The sequence below is a fragment of the Melanostigma gelatinosum genome (genome assembly GCF_949748355.1).
Source record: "Melanostigma gelatinosum genome assembly, chromosome: 1".
Classification (NCBI taxonomy): domain Eukaryota; kingdom Metazoa; phylum Chordata; class Actinopteri; order Perciformes; family Zoarcidae; genus Melanostigma; species Melanostigma gelatinosum.
The window spans coordinates 25826773-25849778 of record NC_136634.1 but is presented as its reverse complement, the minus strand read 5'-3'; the positions used below and the strand labels follow the sequence as shown (position 1 = coordinate 25849778).

The 23006-nt window shown below is 46.9% G+C and overlaps 1 protein-coding gene and 1 long non-coding RNA gene across 2 annotated transcripts; both read right to left on the bottom strand.

Annotated features, from left to right (window-relative positions):
- Positions 1–2065: 2065 nt before the first annotated feature.
- On the bottom strand, positions 2066–4070 carry LOC306796815. Its single transcript, XR_013773073.1, has 3 exons — positions 3978–4070; positions 2278–2425; positions 2066–2111 (listed from the first exon to the last, which is right to left on the bottom strand). It is a non-coding gene; the product is annotated as an uncharacterized lncRNA (long non-coding RNA).
- Positions 4071–6838: 2768 nt separating this feature from the next.
- LOC306777230 (formin-binding protein 4-like) lies at positions 6839–8186 on the bottom strand. The gene is made up of 3 exons (XM_079268268.1): positions 8113–8186; positions 7136–7283; positions 6839–6988 (listed from the first exon to the last, which is right to left on the bottom strand). Exons 1-3 carry the CDS (start codon positions 8114–8116, stop codon positions 6895–6897), a joined length of 246 nt encoding a protein of 81 aa, XP_079124394.1. The 5' UTR covers positions 8117–8186; the 3' UTR covers positions 6839–6894.
- Positions 8187–23006: the final 14820 nt, after the last annotated feature.

Here is a 23006-nt window from a genome sequence, read left to right as displayed (position 1 = left end):
ATATTTAGAACTCCTAAGTGTACGAAGACGATTCTTTCGTATCTTCTCCGCCTTCCTCTCCGCCACCTTCTTTTCCGCCTTCAACCACGCCTCCTTCTTCCGCCGCACCACCTTCTTCCACTGCGCCTTCTTCTTCCGCCACACCTCCTCCTCCACCTTCTTCCACTGCGCCTTCTTCTTCCGCCACACCTCCTTCACCGCCTTCTTCTCCTCCACCTTCTCCTCCACCGCCTTCTTCTTCTCCACCTTCTTCTCCGCCTGCTTTAACTTGAGGGTCCGCGAAATATTCAGCGTATATATTAGTGTTGTCCTGCTTAAAAGTTTAGCAAAAATCAGGCGTTGAGCTTTCTTCAGGCCCAATATTCTGAGAAGTTTGTTGTTTTCCATCGGCCATTTTCCCCTGGCTCCAATCGGGAAGCCAAAGACTTTGACCTCTGTCACCCGAGGTCTGCTCTGTTTGATTACAGGGGTCAAGGGACAGTACTTTCTCTCTTTCTCAAGACTCGCTTCCCCGAGGGTGTCTTCATTTCTTTCGTACCTTATCGTAACGTCCACAATGAGCACCTTCCTTTTCTTTGAGCAGATTAAGTCTGGAGTTAGGATCTTCCCGGAGGGCATTATACAGCTTTTCTCTTTCTCCACTCTCCAGCCGTTGCGCTCAGCTTCTGTGCCAAGGATGTCACACACCCTGTTGTGTCTTTGGATCGCACCAAATTTATCCCTAGGACATCTCCCCCCAAGACTTGCATCCCCCGTGAGGGTGCCTGGTTTAGAGATTTTGCCCGGTGACCCGCCCGTTCTCAGCCAGGCCCTCTTAAGCACCGTGCGACTTATCGTTTGATGAGCGACCCATCTGACTATTTCCTCCGGGGAGTGAAGCAGCCCGTGGATCCTCAGGGCCTGCATGGCCGGGACAGTTCTTACCAACTTAGGGAGACCCAGACCGCCGCTGGATAACCTGGAGTACAGTAGTCCGTCGGTTGTACCAGTCGGCAGATGGAGCCAGCTCTTTACTTCCTGCTTGATGTGGCCGTCCATTTTTTTCAGGGCCTTCGCATACAGCATGCATTGATCGGCGACAAAGATCACTCTCGGAATTACATAGTCCTGCAACAAGAACACCTTACCTACCGGGTCTAACGGTGACTGTCCGATTGCCTTGGTCCATTGCTGGATCTTAGCAACCACATCTCCAGAAATCAGTCCCTTCCGTGGGTTCACCCAGACTCCCAAATAACCGACCGACTCGTCCGGTCCCACTAGGTGGATCGGCTTCTTATCGATGGCCCACGAGTTACAGTCATTTACCTTACACGTTTTACCAGCCATCTCTATGAAGAACCCATGGCACTTACTTGGCTGGACGCTCATGCCTGTACTCTTGCAGAATGTTTCGAGAATGGCTATGTTTATCACCATATCGTCCCAAGAGCTACTCAGCATCACCAGGTTGTCTGCAAATGCTAGCGCAGTAATGGGCTTCCCATTAACGGCAAAGCCCCGGCCCTCACGTTCAAGTGTCTGTATCAGTGGATCCAGAGCAAGGTTAGAGATGAGAGAGGACATGGAGTCATCCTGCTTCACTTCCAACTTCATGTCGATGTTTCTCGTTTCCTCTACAAGGCATCGCACTTCGGCCGTATATGCATCATAAGAGTTTTTGACATGCTCCAGCATGTGCTGGTCCAACTCCTTCTGTTCCAGTGCCCTCAGGAGGTGCTCGTGTGAAAAGGTATCGGAGGCCTTCGCAAAGTCGACAAACACTACTGCTAGGGGGCACCTTTCTGACTTACTCAGCCTCATAACTCCACGCAAAATCATAAGGTTCTCCGAGCAGCCAGGGGAGGCAATGAACTCCCTCTCCTCTTCTTCACTTGTGGGGCCTACAGCACTCTCAATTACCTGCTTTTAGATAAAAACACAAGGGTGACATATTAAAGCTCAGAATAAATGTCTTTAAACAAATTCAAATTAATTCACATTTGTGTTGGACTTAAATGAGACTTGCCTTCACTTTGGTCTCCTTCACAGATCGCAGGGCTGCAACAATTGCAGCACTTTCGTTGGTGTGATGGGCTTCATGCGCTGTGCCGTTGCCATTGACACGAGAGCTACAAAGAAAAGTACAAAATACATCATACACGTCTGAATTGCTGTACTTGAGACAAACCCAAAGAAATGTTTAAAGAATTGTACTTGAGGTCAGATAGGTACAGTGAGAGATGAAGCTGCTGTTCACACAGTTGTGATGATACTGTGTCTGTCAGTTCCTCCTACCTGTTCGTAGTCTGCCCCCGGCTTTGCACCTGATCAGCTAGATATTGTGGCAGCTCAATGGACACCTCATTGGTCTGAGTGTTCTTGTAGAAGTAGCAGCGAAAGATCTTATCCCATAACACCTGCCAGTCTCCCATCTCTACACCCACTGCAAAAAAACAACAACCATGAGATGCTTGGAAACAGATCAAAGCAGATTTTAGGTGATATATTGCACACAATCCTTATGTTCTGTTATACTAAAGGGTGGCTGATAGATTTCAACATCAAGGCAGTTCATTTGTCAACCAAATGTGTATCCTAGCAGTATTGATGATTTGTATTCCAAAGAATAATTGATTAGTATTAAATGTATTATTATAATAATATAATTATATGAATGGATTGTTTTTCTTCCAAGTACACCAGCAGCTTTAATGCTGCCTTATGTTATGGAGACAACTATAATGAATATGATATCTCTGTTATAAAACATGAACACTTCATCTTAAATACAGCACACAGACAGTTACCTCCAGAAAGTGAGTACTGAGTATTGTACTCAAACTCTGTGCTTTGTTGGTTCTGGTCTGCACTCACAGCTGGTGTCTGAGTATCAACCTGAGGTATTGGGTGGAGAACTGATTGCAGTTGTTGCTGAACTTGTTGTCTTTACTAGCAGCTGTTGTCCAGTTAAATTATGCATTGTTGCGGAGGAAGAAGCTGTTATTGGAGCGATTAGTGAGTGGCGTGTCCAGCGGTGTTATCAGACCTACAGAGTGGACGTTTGAAGTCACGGTTTGAGGCTTTGAGGAGGACGGACACAAAACGGAGGACTTTCCTTTTCTTATTAATGCTTATTTTGTTTTGCACAACTATTGTGAAGTCCACACATGAACTATAAAGGAACGAAACATGAATTGCTCTCCAGTACGACAGAGACTTCAGCAGCAGAGCTACGAGTGAGAACAGACAACAACGAAACCGAGGAAATGAATGAGAGACGTGTGTTGACCACATTTATTGACCCATACTCGAGTAAACAACTATGTGTAAGTGTTCATTTTAAAGTAAATTTGATGAGAGAGAGAGCGATAGAACAAGGCCCACAGTGTTGTAACCAAGTCTGAAAAACAAAACTTCTAAAAGTTTCCACGGAACGTGTCTGTTTGAGTTTATAGAGGAGGATTTTGGAGGAAGATCTTAAGTACCGGTGTCAAACACGACCTTTCATTTTTAAAGACTACTTTATTACTCTGTTGTATTTTTTTTAAACGAAGCAACCAATCTACTTCCTGTTTACATCGGCACCCACCTGCATGCCCAGTGTATGTGAATAGTCACGTGATATTAATTTTCAGGTGTGTTGGTCTGGACGGAGATCTTTTAGAAAACGATACTGAGATGCCCGTGTGGACGGAGATCGTTTTTGTTTTTAAATGAAAACGTATTAGTGTGGATGTAGCCTGAGTTGCCATGCCCATGCTACACAATAGCTTCTGGTGGATCCGTTAGTGTTAGCTTAACTTAAACAAACCGGTCTCATGAGCTAGCATACTGCCATCATTAAGCATAAACATTAGCTATTTTGGGGTATGATGTATTTTTGCAGCTAATGTCAACTAATTAGTTCGCTACATTTTGTGAAGTGAATCGATTTTTTAAAGATGGCCACAAGCTGCATTCAGCTAGAGAGCCACTGAGATAACATTAAGAAATACCATCGGATCCCGAGGAGTCTTCTTCTTTCTCTCCGACATCCCCATCCAGAACCATAAGGTTCTCCGAGCAGCCAGGGGAGGCAACAAACTCCCTCTTCTTCACTTGTGAGGCCTACAGTACTCTCAATGACCTGCTTTTAGACAAAAACACAAGGGTGACATATTAAAGCTCAGAATAAATGTCTTTAAACTAATTAAAATTAATTCACATTTGTGTTGGACTTAAATGAGACTTGCCTTCACTTTGGTCTCCTTCACAGATTCAATTCAATTCAATTCAATTTATTTTTGTATAGCCCAAAATCACAAATTACAAATTTGCCTCAGAGGGCTTTACAATATGTACACGTTTGACATCTTATTGTCCCAGGACCCTCACATCAGAACAGGAAAAACTCCCCAAAAACCCCTTTAACGGGGAGGAAAGAGGAAGAAACCTGTGGGAGAGCAATAGAGGAGGGATCCCTCTCCCAGGATGGACAGACGTGCAATGATGTCATGTGTAGAACAGGATAGTGAATTACAACACATTCAAAGTAATTACAGCACATTCAATGTATGACACAACCACGACAGGAGGCAAGACCTGGTCCAGGTAAACCCGGATACACAGGAACCTGTGAGGCGAGAAAGCACAGAGACTCTGGTGAAGAAGCAGGTCAATAATGTGCATTAATGGTATCGGTAGTATGAAATAGTAATGTGAGTAATAATAAAAGTGATATTAGCAGTTGGAGTCAGCAGGGCCATGGTAGGTGGAAGGACCAGGGTCCAGATGAAACCATGCTCCATGGAAACCTGTGAGGAGAGGAAGCACAAGGACTCCGGGGAAGAGACAAAATGAGTACTGTGCATTAATGGTATCGGTAATAGGATTAATAATGTTAACAATGAAGATCGTAGTAGGTGTCAGTAGGGCCATGGCTGGTTGAAGAACCAGTGTCCAGATAAAACTGCGGTCATCCTGTGAGGCGAGAAAGCACAAATACTCCAGGGAAGAAGTAAAGTTAGTAATGAGCATTAATGGGACATCAATGCATACAGACGGAGGTGAAGAAGAGGAGGAGAGAGGTGCTCAGTGTAGGAAGTCCCCCTGTAGTTTTTGCCTATACCAGTTTGTCCATGGGCCGGTCCAAGGCAAGCCAGAGCCAGCCCTAACTATAAGCACTATCAAAGAGGAAAGTCTTAAGCCTACTCTTAAATGTGGTGAGTGTGTCTGCCCCCCGGACTGAAACGGGAAGCTGGTTCCACAGAAGAGGAGCCTGATAACTGAAGGCTCTGGCTCCCGTCCTACTTTTTAAGACTCTAGGAACCACAAGTAACCCTGAATCACTGGATCGCAACTCTCTAGTAGGGCAGTATGGTACTATAAGCTCTTTAAGATATGATGGAGACTGACCAGTTCGGGCTTTGTAGGTAAGTAAAAGGATTTTAAATTCTATTCTAGATTTTACAGGGAGCCAGTGCAGAGAAGCTAATACAGGAGTAATATGATCTCTCCTCTTAGTTCTTGTTAGTACACGAGCTGCAGCATTCTGGATCAGCTGGAGAGATTTAAGAGACTTATTAGAGCAGCCTGAAAATAAGGAATTGCAGTAATCTAGTCTAGAGGTAACAAATGCATGAACTAATTTCTCTGCATCGCTTTGAGATAGGATGTGCCTGATTTTTGAAATATTACGTAGGTGAAAAAAGGCAGTCCTAGAAATAAGTTTTATCTGAGAGTTGAAAGACAAATCCTGATCAACGGTAACTCCAAGATTCTTGACGGTGCTGCTGGATGCCAGCGCAATGCCATCTAGAGAAACTATATCATTCGATAACTGATTTCGGAGGTGTTCTGGGTCTAGTAGAATAACTTCAGTTTTGTCTGAGTTTAACATCAGGAAGTTGCAGGTCATCCAGGTTTTTATGTCCTTAAGACACGCTTGCAGTTTAGCAAGCTGGTTGGTTTCGTCTGGTTTGATCGATATATATAATTGAGTATCATCTGCATAACAATGAAAGGTTATAGAGTGTTTTCTGATAATATTGCCTAAAGGAAGCATATATAAGGTGAACAAGATTGGTCCAAGCACAGAACCTTGTGGAACTCCATAACTGACGTTGGTCCTCATTGAGGCTTCATCATTTACATAAACAAACTGAGATCGATCCGATAAATAGGATCCAAACCAGTTCAGTGCGGTTCCTTTGATGCCAATATAATGTTCCAGTCTCTGCAACAGGATGTAGTGGTCTATAGTGTCGAACGCAGCACTAAGGTCTAACAGGACAAGAACAGAGACGAGTCCTTTGTCTGATGCGATTAGAAGGTCATTAGTTATTTTTACCAGAGCTGTCTCTGTGCTATGATGCTTTCTAAATCCTGACTGAAAATCCTCAAATAAACTATCGTTACACAGAAAGTCACACAACTGATTTGCAACTGCTTTCTCAAGGATCTTAGAGAGGAAGGGAAGGTTCGAGATCGGTCTATAGTTGGCCAACACCTCTGGATCCAGAGTGGGCTTCTTAAGAAGAGGTTTAATCACAGCTACTTTAAAGGACTGTGGTACCTGACCTGTTACTAAAGACAGGTTGATGATATCTAATAAAGTTGTGCTAATTAATGGTAGCACTTCTTTAAGCAGCCTAGTCGGTATAGGGTCTAAGAGACATGTGGAAGGTTTAGATGTAAAAATTGTTGAAGTCAGTTTGTCAAGGTCAATGGGAGTAAAGCCATCTAAACATATATCAGGGTTTACAGTTGTTTCTAAGGTTACTCTATTTGTGGAAAGATCGGTCGAGGGCAGGAGATTATTAATGTTCTCTCTAATAATTATAATCTTATCATTAAAGAAGTTCATGAAGTCATTGCTACTGAGGTCTAAAGGGATACTCGGCACAACAGAGCTGTGACTCTCTGTCAGCCTGGCTACAGTGCTGAAGATGGCGGGGCTGCAACAATTGCAGCACTTTGGTTGGTGTGATGGGCTTCATGTGCTGTGCCGTTGCCATTGACACGAGAGCTACAAAGAAAAGTACAAAATACATCATACACGTCTGAATTGCTGTACTTGAGACAAACAAATTGTACTTGAGGTCAGATAGGTACAGTGACTTCAAAAGATGAAGCTGCTGTTCACAAGTGATACTGTGTCTCTGTCAGTTCCTACCTGTTCGTAGTCTGCCCCAGACATTGCACCTGATCAGCTAGATATTGTGGCAGCTCAATGGACACCTCATAGGTCTGAGTGTTCCAGTAGTAGCAGCAGTCAAAGTTCTCATCCCACACCTCCTGCCAGTCTCCCATCTCTACACCCACTGCAAAAAAACAACAACCATGAGATGCTTGGAAACAAATCAAAGCAGATTTTAGGTGATATATTGCAGACAATCCTTATGTTCTGCTATACTAAAGGGTGGCTGACAGATTTCAACATCAAGGCAGTTCATTTGTCAACCAAATGTGTAACCTAGCAGTATTGATGAGTTGTATTCCAAAGAAGAATTGATTAGTATTCAATGTATTATTATAATAATATAATTATATGAATGGATTGTTTTTCTTCCAAGTACACCAGCAGCTTTAATGCTGCCTTATGTTATGGAGACAACTATAATGAATATGATATCTCTGTTATAAAACATGAACACGTCATCTGAAATGCAGCACACAGACAGTTACCTCCAGAAAGTGAGTACCGAGTATTGTACTCAAACTCTGTGCTTCTCTGTGCTTGCCTCTTATTGTGGACGTTTGTAAACACATAAGTTTGAAAACTATGACGTAGACACCCACGTTCGCTACTTGATTGGTTCTTTTTCAATAAGCAACAATCTACTTCCTGTTTACATCGGCACCCACCCGCATGCCCAGTGTACTTGAATAGTCACGTGATATTAGTTTTCAGCGTGTTCATCTGGACGGAGATCATTTAGAATTTTTAAAAGATGGCCACATGCTTCACAGCTCCAGCATTTAGCATTCAGCTAACAAGCCACTGAGATAACATTAAGAAATACCATCGGATCCCGAGGGGTCTTCTTCCCTCTCTCCGACATCCCCACCACCGAGCCCGGAAGGCGGAAGGTGAAAGCTGGAGGATCGTTCTCCGACCGACCGCTCCTCCTGTGAGGCGGTTGTTCTTACCCATCGCTGTCTTGACAGTCTGGGGTCCTGCAGCCCACCCTGGCCTCGTTGTTGTTGCTCTGCTGTGCTCTGCTGCTGCTTCTTCTTCTCTAATTTGATTGGCGGATCGCAACCAACTTGAATAGGTGCATACCGCCACCTACTGTACCGGAGTGTGCAGGTTCAGAGTAAAAGTTTCATCACTGTTCTAAATAATAATAATAATAATAATAATTAAAAGTAAAAAACCTAAATCCTACAGTCTAATCCCGTTTATTTAAGAAATCGCAACAGTGCCCTGCAGCACTCACGCTATTCTTTGTCCGCTGCAAGAACTCCCTCCAAACTCCATCTCTGTCCCAACATTTGTTGCTTCAAGATGTTCATGTCTGTATTGTATCTTCGACACTTTAGGATAACATGCTCCACGTCTTCAGCAACATTACAAACAAATCTGAGTCCTCATGCGTGTTTTCTGCTCCACTGACCGTCAATCTCTGAAAAGCACACGAGCCTGTGCAACACCTCAACTCCAAATCTCAGCTGCCTCTCACACATGTAAGCTTCACACAATCACTCTCATCCATACCAAATTGAAACCATACACTGCCGTCACTGAAATACGCACAAATCACATATAGATCTGTCCTTATAGCGTTTTCACGAGCACGGTCCCGAAGGAAATGGACACCTAATAGGCATTACTCAACACTCAATCGACCATACACAGCCGTGATTCCACAAATAATCGCACACAGACCTCGTCAGGAAAGGTCTATTGACCTTATTGTTTACAGTATACGCCTTGTGCGAGCACGGTCCCTAAGGAAATGGCGAATTCTTGTGCTACAATTGAATCGATGTCTTCCCAGAGTACATCTATGCTGCATGCAAACCCATACACTGCCACTTCTGCAATACTGGTACACAAACCTCATCAATTACCTCAATTTGACCTCATCAATTTATTTTTCTCAATTAAAATTCTCAGGATGGATCTTCGTTTTACAGTGTACAACATGCATGAACGTGGTCCCTTTAGGAAATGGCGTTTTGCAGTCTCCAGACACACTACTTTCACATCAGCATATTTCAACAACAATTTCTATATACTTGATCCAAACCTCAGTTTGCAACTTCGCATAAATCAACAGTGTGGCCCGGAATTCAGTCTTTCAGACCGTCATTGGTCAGCGAACCGAAGCTTTCGCCACGGCTGTGTAACCTCCGAACAGTTATCAAGACTTACACGGTGAACACGATGCCAGTTTATGCAATGTTAACAATCCTTAATTTCTGTTAGATCCACTCACACACATGTACATGCTATGCTAAAAAAAAACCCACTGCTGTCATAACAATCCTGTCACAATGCTCGGCAATTTATCTTTAAAAATTTAGTCAAAGCAATTCATACTCACACCCGGTACTTCTGATCAATTCAATTTGGTTTTTTGTCCTACATACAATTCTGCAGATTTCATTTAAATAGGCTCTGCTCTTACCTTTTGATTCAGCGCTGTTTGATCAGTTCCCCGAGGTGATAAGAATCGTTCCGATTGTCAGCCGGAATCCCCAGCCTCTCGGGAAAACACCTGTTGTTTTGTCTGTGGACAGAAGAAAAAGTCCGTCACGAGATGTATCTCCTACTGATCGTTAAAGCCAAACTCTGCTACCATGTTGAGAATAAATCTCATGTTGAGGAGAAAACTCAGGTGAACAGACTTAGGTCGAGGCGTTTAGCTCAATTCAAGCAATAAGGTTTATTTGTGACAGAAGTATTATGTCCAGCAGTTAAACGTGCACGGACCTAAAAAGTTCACTCTGTAGGAGTGAATGAAAAGCTAAAAGGCGCTTAGACAGAGTGCGCATGCGTTCATATATTAGGTCCTCCTTTTGGAGCCTATTGGTCAAAGCAAAGTAGGAGGTGGATCTCTTTTTAGCATTAAGATGACCTGTTGGAGCTCTGAGCATCTCCGCCCACACTGGCTCACGTCCGGGATCCGCCTTCTCTGGAACGTCAGTGTGTGTGAGATGTTGATTCAGCAGCATATTGTTATGTTCGGCCAACTAGATAAGCTAGGCGCTAGATATGCTAGGGCGCCTCTTTCTATCTCTAAGATGGAGCAGGCAGTTGAGACTGGTTCTCTGTAAGACTATGTGACATTTAACTGGGGCAAAAGCTATCCTTCAGAGTTCTAGTATTTTCCACTTTGTTCAGGCGAGTGCGAGAGTGCCCCACCTGGCGTTTTTGACCTCCGTGTACTAGAACTCACATATCCGCGTATAAGCTGTGTTTAACATTGAATGAATGTATATTTTTATTTACAATAGTTTGGATGGCGTTTATATAGTTTGGAGAGTTTAGAGAGAGAGAGATAGTTTGGATAGCGTTTATATAGTTTGGAGAGTTTAGAGAGAGAGATAGTTTGGATAGCGTTTATATAGTTTGGAGAGTTTAGAGAGAGAGAGATAGTTTGGAGAGTTAGGAGAGTGAGGAGAGAAGGATAGGTGATAAGATGGAGCCAGCTCGGAAGAGGAGGATTTCCCCTGTGTGGGAACACTTTGATTTGATAACTCCTAATAAGGTAAGCTAAATCTAACTCTATTTCAGACACATTAGGTTTGCTTATCAAGAACTGTATTTTTCACAGTTTCTTATTTTATTCAAAGGTGAGGTGTTTATTGTGCTCCAAGGAGTTGGGGTACAATAACAACACCTCATCCATGCTAAGGCATTACCGTGCCTTGCATGAGAATAAGGAGGAAACTGGAGCTTCACCCAGCCATTGTAAATCATTACAATATTACAAATGCACCATCACAATTTTTCCCTGTTCACTTTTGTTTATTGTGCAAATAAAGACAGGTAACAGACACTGTATTTATTCTCTTTTAACCAGCCACCAGAAAACAAGAGCTGGATGAAGCCCTCGTCTCCATGATAGTGAAGGACACACAGCCCTTCAGTATTGTGGATGATGTTGGATTCAGGGCATTTGTGTCCAAACTGGATCCCGATTTAAAGTAATAGGATTTTTCAGCCAAACAAAAGCCACCGAAGCAATAAAACGACTGACCTCCGAGTGTGCCACCATTATACGGTCAAAACAAAGCAGAGAGGAAATCCCCCAGGCTTCCACCTCTCATGATGTCACAGGAGGTAATCTATTATTTTACATTTTGAGATCAATTATTCCGAAGAGAACACTTAGTAACATGATCTGTGGTTTCCTCTTAGGTAGCAAACTGTGGCATCGTTTAGACAACAGGGTCATGGAGGCAAGGAAGACTCAAAATGTAACAGCAGATGCCACTGTGGAGGTCTAGCGCTACCTTTCCGAGCCAAATATAAGCAGGCTGGAAAAGCCTCTGGAGTACTGGGAGAGGCAAAAATTCCTGTATGAAAATTTATATAGACTTGCTCTTGCGTTTTTATGCACACCAGCATCTTCTGTACCCTGTGAAAGGGTGTTTTCAAAGGCCGGAGAGGTTGTGTCAACAAAAAAAAAGGAATCGTTTAAAACCAAAAACTGTTGAGAAACTGTTATTTCTGAATAGAAATGAATAAAACTTCCCCTGTCCTGTACATCACTGTCCAAGTTCCACAAGCATATTCAGTCCCCTCTTCCTAGTTCCACAAGCACTTTCACTGTCCTCTGCCTGCTTAAGCCCATGCCATTTTCCTAAAGTGACATAATAACATTATTACACAACCTGCCATATCATATGATACTATTTTGGGAAAATGTACACACACAGAATACATTCAAAAAATATTTTATTATGCACATATGTGATAATTTATGTACAAAAATTATTTGGTCATACATTTTTGTAATTCATAGTCATTCCCAACAGCCATAACAGACACAACAATTCAATGCATCACATTATGTGGTTCAGATACAGCTGCCTGTGATTATACACTTGGCCAGTAGGTGGTATCGTGTGCACATGAAGCTTCGAGAAATGAACCCTTTCTCGAACCAATTGGCTGAAGTGGTTCGATGCCTCATGAGGCTTCATCTCGCCATCACTACTTCAGATGTCCCACCTGACAGTTTCCCCGATTTCAGCCAGTTTAGCATATTTAAATGAATGTTGCTGAATGCATGAAGTTCGCTGTTAGCTGACGCTAGCTGCACAAGCTAGGCTGGCTAGTGTGTACGACTGGCGGCAGGCGGCAAGACTGCCGGAAGGAGCTCAAGTGCATTTATTAAATTGTACGTTTTTAATTTTAAATCTTACAAAGGGGATTTTTATAATTCATGTTTTTATTTTGTGAAAAATCCCACTTTTTAAATTAAAATTACATTTATTTTTTATATTTAACATTATTACACCATCAGACGCCATTACACTTTTCCTCTCGCGCACCCCCTAGAGCAGTGATTCTTAACCATAGGGCCGCGGCCCAATCATGGGCCGGGGCCCTATGGTTAAGAAATTACATTTTTTTTTAAATATTTAACATTATTACACCATCAGACGCCATTACACTTTTCCTCTCGCGCACCCCCTAGAGCAGTGATTCTTAACCATAGGGCCGCGGCCCATGATTGGGCCGCGAGCGCCACCTAGAGGGCCGCGAAAAACTTTCAGTTTTGCACCTGTGGGCCGCGAGGGCCGCGGGACTGCATAGGTTATCAATTGAAGACACCAGAGATCTTACTGTTATCCATGAGACGCTCAGTTACGATACAGCTTCCCACCACCTGGTGGCGGTAATGCGTCAGTTAGTTGTTTAACAAGCTGCAATAAGCAGAAGAAGACACTCAGATAGCCGCTAGCCTGTAGCGAAAGTTATGGATAAGTTATTAAAAAGAAAAAATGAAGACGACAGTGGTGCCATACCCCCCAAAAGTCTAAATGTGTTCGCAAGTACAACCCTGACTTTCTTAAGTACGGCTTTGTGAACGGAGGCAACGAGGCAGAGCCGAGGGCTCAGTGTGTGGAATGTGAGCTAATGCTATCAAATGAAGCACTGAAGCCTTCAGAAATAAAGCGACACGTAGCGACGAAACATCCAACGCTCGTGGGAAAGCCTGTTGGGCTTCTTGTTGTGTATGCAGGTTTACATACACATGACAAATAAATGTCTTTGTGATCATCACATTGTATCATCTCTTCATGGAAGAAACTCTGTAGAATGGTCATACTTTGTCCAATCTTCTTCAAATTTGAGGCAGTTGTTCACTGATAGTGTAGTTACAGCCCTATACTGTCCTTCACCTGTACAGATACAGCCACCGGCAGTTATTTATACTGAAAGATACTTTTTTATTTTATGCGGACAAAAATCTTAAATTTTTACTGACTCCAAAGGCCCACTGCTCTGTTTCTGTATGACCTACAGGTTGTCTGACACTTTTGATGCATATAGTCAGAGTGGGCCCCGGGATACTTTGTACTTGAAAAGTTGGGCCCCAAGGTCAAAAAGGTTAAGAACCCCTGACCTAGTGTACAGGACAAGGGCTTTGTGTACGGCTCACTAATTGGTATGGCTCCTGAGCCAATGGTCCCACAATACCTTCCACTCTTTTTGGGAGGGACAGGTAAAGCAGACATACCGAAACCTGAATGTGTGGCTGTTGAGTCAACTAACAATGTAACATTTGACCTTTTAATAGTTAACATAATCGGTGGTAACTTTCTAAACCCTTAATTTCTCATTCGAATACACATGGTATGTGGGGGTTAGCGGTGTTTGTCTAGTTTCTGATGTGTGTTATTAATGTACAAGGTTGTCTTAGTCAGAATCTAAAGTTTACTCACCCTCTGTGTGTGTGCGTCCAATGGTCCATCACTGGGGTCCGCCCCGCCGCCTGCTCCTCCCCTCCATCTGATTGTTCAGCCTCCCCACCAGTCTTTGTTCCATGGAGATCGGTGGCAGTCTCTTCTCTGTGTCCGGATTGGCCACATTGATGACACAAAGTTTTCAGCTGGTGTGTGTCTCAAAGTCTCTGCCCCTCTGTGTTCCTCTTCTGCCCCTGTTGTCTCTGTCCTTTCCTCCTCGCCGGTCATGGCCTGATTCCATTGTCAGCTGGGCATCCTCGGGTTTCACTGACAAACTCAGTCTTTGCTTGTTGTCTGTTGTTGTACTGCTCCTCAGTGTGTTGCAATATGGTTGCAGTATTCCATGTCACACAACTCTCTTAGGTGTGATATATCTCAGGCTCACGGATGATGTAAAAGCCTCTTTACAAAGTCCAGTCAGGGCTGTCACTGCATGGTTATACTCCATTGTCGTATACAACACACTGCAGGTCGATTACGGCTGGTGCGAATGCCGCAGATATTTTATAATAACGCACAAAGGAGGTCAAAGTTCTCTTGCATTCTGTGAATTTGCTCTTCGAACTCTCCACATGAGTCATGGCTTCTTCTTCACGTCTTCTTTCTCCTCTTTGTATCGCGTTCAGATAATCCAAATACATGTTATGTTGTCATCAATGTTCATTGACGGGCTGTAGTTGTAAGCGTTGACTTGGTGCCCATAGATTTTGATGAGTCCTTCTTGTTCATCCTCGGAGTGCTGATTGGTGGGTTTTTGGCTGTAATGTTGTTTGTGCCTGGGGAGCATCCAGCAGCGGCGTTGCGGAGACTAGATCAGGATCCACTCGACCATGTGAACAAAAACAACAAAAACAACAAAACCAAAGTTCAGCAGTATATTTCCCTTTTCTATCAGTTGTATATGTTGTTGGGAACGTAGAGGAGCGTGTTTGGGTTATCAGCATCTAAGAAACTGAATTCTTGACATCAATGTAATTATTAATGTAAGTAACAATTATTAATGATTATTAATAACAACGGGGCACCACCCTGCGAACAGGGACCAATAACCAAACGATAAAACTAAGTCTCATAATTAGTGGCCACTCATAATGTCAATAGTCCACCAGTATGTTCGACCAGTATGTTGACTGCCCCACTTGGAACATTAAAACTCTGGACCTTCTGTATGCTAATGCTAAGGATGCATACAGTGCCATTGCCCTTCCCCCCCTTGGCAGGTCCGATCACAACCTGATCCTGTTGACACCCAGGTATGTTCCTCTGGTGCAGAGGCTGCCTGTGACCACTAGGGCTGTGAGGAGGTGGTCTCAGGAGGCTATCGATGCCCTGCAGGACTGCTTTGAGTCTACGGAATGGGATGTGCTTTGTGGACCACACGGGGAGGACCTCAACAGCATGACGGACTGTATCACTGAATACATTAAATTCTGCGAACAGACCGCCATTCCATCCCGGACTGTAAGCTGCTTTCCCAACAATAAACCTTGGATTACCAGTGACCTGAAAGTTCTTCTTAACAAGAAGAAGGCAGCTTTCAGGTCTGGGGACAGGGAGGAGCTCAGGACAGTCCAGCGTGACCTGAGGGTGAAGCTCAGGGAGTGCAAGGACACCTACAGGAGGAAGCTGTAGGCCAAACTCCAGCAGAACAACGTGAAGAGGTGTGGTCAGGGATGAAGCAGATAACCGGCTTCAAGGTGGGAGGCAGACAACCAGGGGGCTCCCTGGTGAGGGCCAATGAGCTAAACTGTCACTTCAATAGGTTTAGCTCACAGCCCTCATCTGTCTCCTCCACACACCACACCTCCCAAACACCTCCCCCTCTGTCCCCCCTGGTGAGCTGCATGGACTCAGAGCCCTCCACTTCTAAGGGCTCTGCCACCACCAACACTATGACCCCCCTCCCCCCCCTCTCTGTGACGACTGGCCAGGTGAGAAGACAGCTGGAGAGACTCCACCAAGGCAAGGCTGCTGGACCTGATGGCATCAGCCCCAGGGTCCTGAAGACCTGCGCCATCCAGCTGTCTAATGTCCTTCAACACCTCTTCAACCTGAGCCTGAAGCAGGAGGAAGTCCGGGTGCTGTGGAAGACGTCGTGCCTGGTTCCTGTACCGAAGAAGACGACACCATCTGGCCTCAATGACTACCGACCAGTTGCCCTCACATCCCATGTGATGAAGGTGCTGGAGAGGCTGGTCTTGGCCCGCCTCCGGCCGCAGGTGAAATCCTCACTGGACCCTCTGCAATTTGCATACCAGCCTCGTGTGGGGGTGGACGACGCCATCATCTACCTGCTGCAACGAGCTCAGTCGGACCTGGATGGATCCGGTGGCTCTGTGAGAATCACTTTCTTTGATTTCTCCAGTGCATTTAACACCATCCAACCAGTGCTGCTGAGTGAGAAGCTGCGGGTGGTGGGGGTGAACGCGTCCACCGAGACTTAACAAACTAGTTCAGAAGGCCGGCTCCATCATTGGCTGCAAACAAGACAATCTGGAAGAGGTGGTGGAGAGGAGGACACTGAAGAAACTATTATCCATGTTGGATAACCAGGACCCCCCCCTCCATCACCTCCTGCAGGGACAGCGGAGCACTTTCTCCAACAGACTGATCCAGCTCCGCTGTCACAAGGACAGATTCAGAAAAACATTCCTGCCCACTGCCATTAGACTTTATAATAAATCACCTCGGGCCAGATCGTCGCCCTTCACATGACTACAACGCTACACGGCTGTTGCTTGTTGTTGGTGATCCTGGCTCTACTGTCCAGGTTGTTTAGTTTAGTTTACTAGTTGCTAATTTTATTTAATTAATACCACTATATTCATGGTATATACTGTGCATTTCTATTTTCTATTCTATTCTAGCTTATTTATTTATTTTTATTAATCTATTCCTTCAAGTCAATATCTGCTCTGTTATTTTATTGTACTGTAGATATTGTGCATTCCATACGTTATATTTTACTCTGTAAATTGCTGCTGCTACAAACGAATTTCCCCCTGGGGATAAATAAAGTTTACATCTATCTATCTATCTATCTAGTCGGGTGCGACTACACATTCAGAGTGACATTGAAGGTTTAAGTTCGTACACAAGCTACTGCATCCAGCTTTATTACACACATATGCACAAGTAATCACAGACGACTGCTCTTTAAAATATAACAGAGTTTATTAAATCAGAATAATAAATGATCAGATTGTGGTGAACACTAGATGGAGGCATCTCACCTCAGAATGGACACTGGTTGGGTGGTAAGGGGCGGAGCCTGAGAGGGTACATAGGAACACACCTGTACCTGTATGCGTTTGATTTTGTTTGGAAGTAAATCTCAGAGACTCCATACTCCTGTCTGTTCGTCTCATTTACACACTTCCACAGTGGTGACCCTAACGTGAGCTGAACAATGTCAGATAGTGAGGGTAACGCAGCTGCTGTCGCTCCTGCCGTGTATGCAGCGACAGTCAAGTTGCCCGAGTTTTGGCAGCATGACCCAGCCCCGTGGTTCCAACATATTGAGGCGCAGTTTCACCTCCGCGGGATCAGGGTGGAGGATACTAAATACTATCATGTGGTGGCGGCGTTGGATTCCTCCACTACTCGCCGGATGATGGGATTGCTGAGAGATCCACCTGCATTGGGGAAATACAACGCTCTCAAAACACAGCTGTTGCGCTTGTTTCAGCTATCGGACGAGGAGCGCGCAGATCGCCTGCTGTCACTCAACGGATTGGGGGACAGCAAACCTACTGAACTAATGGAGAATATGTTGGCACTGCTCGGTTCAGGTGACACCGCCTTTCTTTTTGTCCAACTGTTCCTACGGCAGCTCCCGACGCCGGTGCGCACGGCGTTGGCCACCTCGCCGTTTGTGCGCACCAAGGATTACCGTGGGCTGGCAGAGGAGGCAGACAGGATACTGCTGGCCTCTCGTCAATATGTGGCTGCGGTGTCAGACCCCGAGCAAACTGTGGCTGCTGTGTCGGGCCGGTCGTCCGAGCGCAGGGATCAGGCGCAAAGAGAGGACAGCGGGCTGTGTTATTATCATCGCCGTTTTGGCTCCAAAGCAAAGCGCTGTATTCCACCATGTTGTTATGGCAACCAGGGAAACGCCAGAGCCGGCGCTCGTTAGCGGCTATGAGCGCTGGCGTCATCAATGAGCTGCTGTTTATTGAGGACACGTCTTCTGGTCGGCGTCTGCTGGTGGATTCGGGGGCACAGAGGAGCATCCTACCTGCATCGGCCGTGGACGCTTTGGGAAATGCACATGGACCACCGCTGGATGCGGCTAATGGGACTTCCATTCGTACATTTTGCACCAGGTATGTCAAGGTGTGTTTCAATGGACATCAGTTTGAGTGGGAATTTATTATTGCTTCAGTGTCGGTGCCTATACTGGGCGCGGATTTTCTGTGTGCCCACAGACTGTTAGTGGACGTTGCGAATCGTCGGCTGATTGACTCTGTGTCCTTTGACACATATCCGTGCACACTGGGGGGTCCAGGGCCGCCTGCCCTGGCCAATATGCTTGCCACCGGGGATGCGTACCAGCGTCTCCTCTCTGATTTCCCTGCCCTGACTGTCCCCGCCTTCTCTGCCGCTGTCGCCAAGCATGGTGTGGAACACTACATCACAACTGTTGGGCCGCCAGTTTTTGCACGAGCACGCCGCCTGGACGCTGTTAAACTGGCAATAGCCAAGGAGGAGTTCTCCACAATGGAGCGGCTTGGCATTGTGCGCCGTTCTAATAGTCCCTGGGCATCTCCTCTCCACATGGTCCCCAAGGCGGACGGTAAGTGGCGCCCGTGTGGTGATTTCCGGCGCTTAAATAATATTACCACGCCTGACCGGTACCCGGTTCCACACATCCAGGATTTTTCTGTCCACCTGGCGGGAGCCACTATCTATTCTAAAATAGATTTGGTGCGTGGCTACCACCAGGTGCCGGTCCACCCACTCGATATTCCCAAGACCGCCGTTATCACCCCGTTTGGGCTGTTTGAATTCCTGCGGATGCCATTTGGCCTTAAAGGGGCAGCACAGACTTTTCAGCGGCTTATGGATTCCGTTCTGCGGGGTATGTCGTTTTTGTTCGTTTATCTGGATGACATCCTCGTAGCCAGCACATCGGCAGAGGAGCATCGGAGACATCTCCAGCAATTATTCGAGCGGCTCAACGAGCATGGATTAATTGTGAACCCGGCCAAATGTCAGTTTGGCCTGCCGGCAATGGATTTCCTGGGACATCGTGTCTCCCCCCAGGGGGCTGTTCCTCTACCCGCCAAGGTGGAGGCTATTGTTGTTTTCCCCCGCCCCCTCACCGCTAAGCCTCTTCAGGAGTATCTAGGAATGGTGAACTTTTACAATCGTTTTCTACCCCATGCGGCTCACCTGATGAGTCCCCTGTACGAGGCGTTAAAGGGGAAGAAAGACAGCGAGGACGTGGACTGGTCCCCGGAGCGGGTCCTGGCATTTGAGAACTCCAAGGTGGCTCTGGCCAACGCTGCCATGCTGGCACACCCATCGCCGGCTGCTCCTATAGCTCTCACAACGGATGCCTCCGATTACGCAGTCGGGGCGGTGTGTGAGCAGTGGGTGGCTGGCGCCTGGCAGCCCCTGGCCTTTTTCAGCAAGAAGTTGCGGGACAACGAGAGGAAGTATAGCACTTTTGACAGGGAGCTCCTGGCCCTCTTCCTCGCCATACGTCATTTCAGGTTCCTGCTGGAGGGCCGGGGGTTCACAGTGTTCGTTGATCACAAGCCCCTGACTTTTGCCATGGCCAAGATCACAGAGCCGTGGTCGGGGCGTCAACAGCGCCAACTTTCCGCCATATCGGAGTACACTACGGACATTCAACACGTGGCTGGTAAATACAACCAGGTGGCGGACTGCCTCTCCCGGGCACAGGTCAGCCCTGTGCACCTGGGCATTGATTATGCAGCCATGGCCGCTGACCAGCTCACGGACATGGACCTTCAGGCTTTCAGGACAGCTGTGACGGGACTGCGACTGGAGGATGTGGCGTTTCAGGACAGCGGCGCCATGCTCCTCTGCGACGTTTCCACTGGCCGGCCTCGCCCCATGGTTCCGACTGACTGGCGACGACGGGTGTTCGACACCATGCATGGCCTTTCACACCCGGGGGTGAGGGCGTCGGTGAAGCTGGTGGGGGCCAAGTTCGTCTGGCCAGGCCTAAGAAGGGACATTAGGCAATGGGCAGCCTCCTGTGTGGCGTGTCAGCGGGCCAAGATACACCGTCACACTAAGGCCCCCCTGGAGCCGTTTCTCATTCCGGAGAGGCGGTTTGACCATGTCCACGTGGACCTGGTGGGCCCACTTCCCCCGTCTCAGGGTTTCACTCACCTCCTCACTATGGTGGACAGGACCACCAGGTGGCCGGAGGTTGTTCCTCTGTCATCCACAATGGCTGCAGAAGTGGCTCGGGCGTTCATCTCTGCTTGGGTGACCCGCTTTGGCACCCCATTAGACCTGACTTCTGACCGGGGTTCTCAGTTCACCTCTGAGCTGTGGAATGCAGTGGCAGAGAGACTGGGTGTGAAACTCCACCGCACCACGGCATATAACCCGAAGGCCAACGGAATGTGTGAACGTTTCCATCGCTCCATGAAGGCTGCTCTCCGGGCCTCTCTCACAGACAGCAATTGGATCGACCGTCTGCCATGGGTGATGTTGGGCCTGCGTTCCGCCCCCAAAGAAGACCTGCAGGCCTCTTCGGCAGAGCTGGTTTTCGGTCAACCTCTGAGGGTCCCTGGGGAGTTCCTCCCGAGTTCCTCTACTCCTTGGTCCATTGCAGCTCACCAGTCCACCTTCCGGGATGCAGCGAGTGCTTTGGCCCCGGTTCCTACACATCACTGCCTTCCGCAGTCCTACATCCCAAAGGACCTGATGGCTGCCAGCTATGTGTTTATCCGTCATGAGGCTCACCGTTCTCCACTGCAGGCTCCCTACGACGGGCCTTTCCGTGTCCTTGAGGCGGGCCCGAAGAGTTTTGTCGTGGACAGGGGGGGGAAAAAGGAGCTGATTTCGGTCGACCGTCTTAAGCCTGCCCATGTGGTTCCAGACGAGCCTGTGGAACTGGCTCAAGCCCCACGTCGCGGCCGGCCACCTAAGTCTGCACCTGTCCCAGGCCCCCCGTCCGTCGGGACCCCTACTGGTCCCCGTCGACGACGGGGACGCCCTCCTGCCCCAACCCCTGCCCCTGCCGAGTTGCCTGTGACTGTGAAATATAGCCGTTATGGCCGCAGGGTCAGACCTCCTGAGAGAGACTATTGATACTGGGTGTAATGTTGTTTGGGGGGTTTGTACGGGGATAATGTAATGTTTTGCACATGCTGTCAATTCTGAAGGTTCTGGGGGGGCCTGTGTGGTGAACACTAGATGGAGGCATCTCACCTCAGAATGGACACTGGTTGGGTGGTAAGGGGCGGAGCCTGAGAGGGTACATAGGAACACACCTGTACCTGTATGCGTTTGATTTTGTTTGGAAGTAAATCTCAGAGACTCCATACTCCTGTCTGTTCGTCTCATTTACACACTTCCACAAGATCAAGTAATATTGCAACCAACAAACACCATCATACACTTTTATATGTCTAATACCTAAAGTCAAATGAATAAAATGGGGAAGGATATATGTGTGTGTGTGTGTGTGTGTGTGTGTGAGAATCTAAGTGTGTGTGAAGCGAGGGGGTGTAACCTATTCCATCAGTGATGAAAAGGGAGGGGCCTTAAGAACTACAGCCAAGAACTACAAACCAAGATGGCGGAGGTCGAGTGACCTAGACAAAATGGCGGAGGGGTGGCCGTGTGTAATCACGTGTGGCGGCGCAGCACATGTGTCGGGACAATAGGGGCGAGAGGTTCACCCAAAGACAGAGGCTCTATGTGTGTGTCGGTTACGGGACAGGGAGAAAGAAAAAAAAGAAAGAGAGACAGAGACCTCAAAGCTTCTGCGGGCGGGCCGCGTTGCAGTGAGAATGAGACCCGCTGAACGTATCTTGCACAAGTCTACCGCTGTCGTGTTGAACTAACGGCGCTTATGCACGATAGCCACGATTCTGCACCTCACTCACAGAGCCGATTTAAGGACAATAGAGTAAAAACACAATGAAAATAAAAGAATCCCCAAACAAGACAGTTATAGCAGGAAGTATACAATGTAACGGGACTTGTGGTCCGCGGTGATTTATATCACGCGACAGTAACTTAACACAACAGGATACGGGAATAACAACACATAAATGAATAACCTAGATTAAACTAAGGCTAAATTAAGCGAAGCTATGCCCAGACGCCATGAATCTTTCTTGGAGAAGCTTCGTTCGGTGGGGCCCGTTTCCGTGATGGGAATCGGTCAGTCCTCGAGTGTTGACTCGGCAGCGCGGCTGTCGCAGCGGGCGCAGACTGTGGGTAACTCGGTCCTCAGGAGTCAATGCTCCCGGTAGCGTGGCTCTCTCTGGAGCGGGCGCAGACTCGATCTCCTCTCTGCAGAGAGGGCTATTTAACTTCGGCTGAGGCGACGTGGTCGGTACGTTCCTCCCGGCAATCATCGGTGAGGGAAAGAGGGTTAGTCGCCCTTCTGCCGGCTGTGTGCACAAAAAGAAAAAGGATGGAGGTACGGGATAGAAGTTATCCGTTCTCGCACTCGGATCCAGAACTCAAAATAAAACAGTTTGTTTTCGACCAGCGAATGTACCATGTGACCTGACAGGATTTGATGAGGGTTGATGAGGCCGCGGCTCCGCGTGAGCCGTCCGTTGCCAGCGTGGTGCTGGAGGGAAAGGCTGTGGGTCTCCTTGTAGCCAGGACGGATCTGGCGCGAAGAGAGAGAGAATCTAGCTGTGTTAGCGCTTATAAACCAGGTCTCACAAACAGCAGGAGGCACTTTCTTGGCCAATGGAGGGTCAGCATCAGGTTTTCGGCCGGAGCTGGAGGTGTGGTCATCTTGGGTGGACTTTCGCTCTGATCCCAGGTCAGGCTTATGAGAGGAATGAACATGTGAGGGGCTCAGGCAGCCAGGAGGTGGCGCCAGACCCCAACAATGTCTTTACCTCTTGGACATTACTTCATCTGATTCTGCTTCGCCTTGTCCT

Bases quoted from the DNA above. Each gene is read 5' to 3' on its own strand.
- LOC306777230 (XM_079268268.1), bottom strand. The intron at 6,989-7,135 runs GTAGGAACTGAC...TTTTCTTTGTAG, and splicing joins CTGGGGCAGACTACGAACAG to CTCTCGTGTCAATGGCAACG.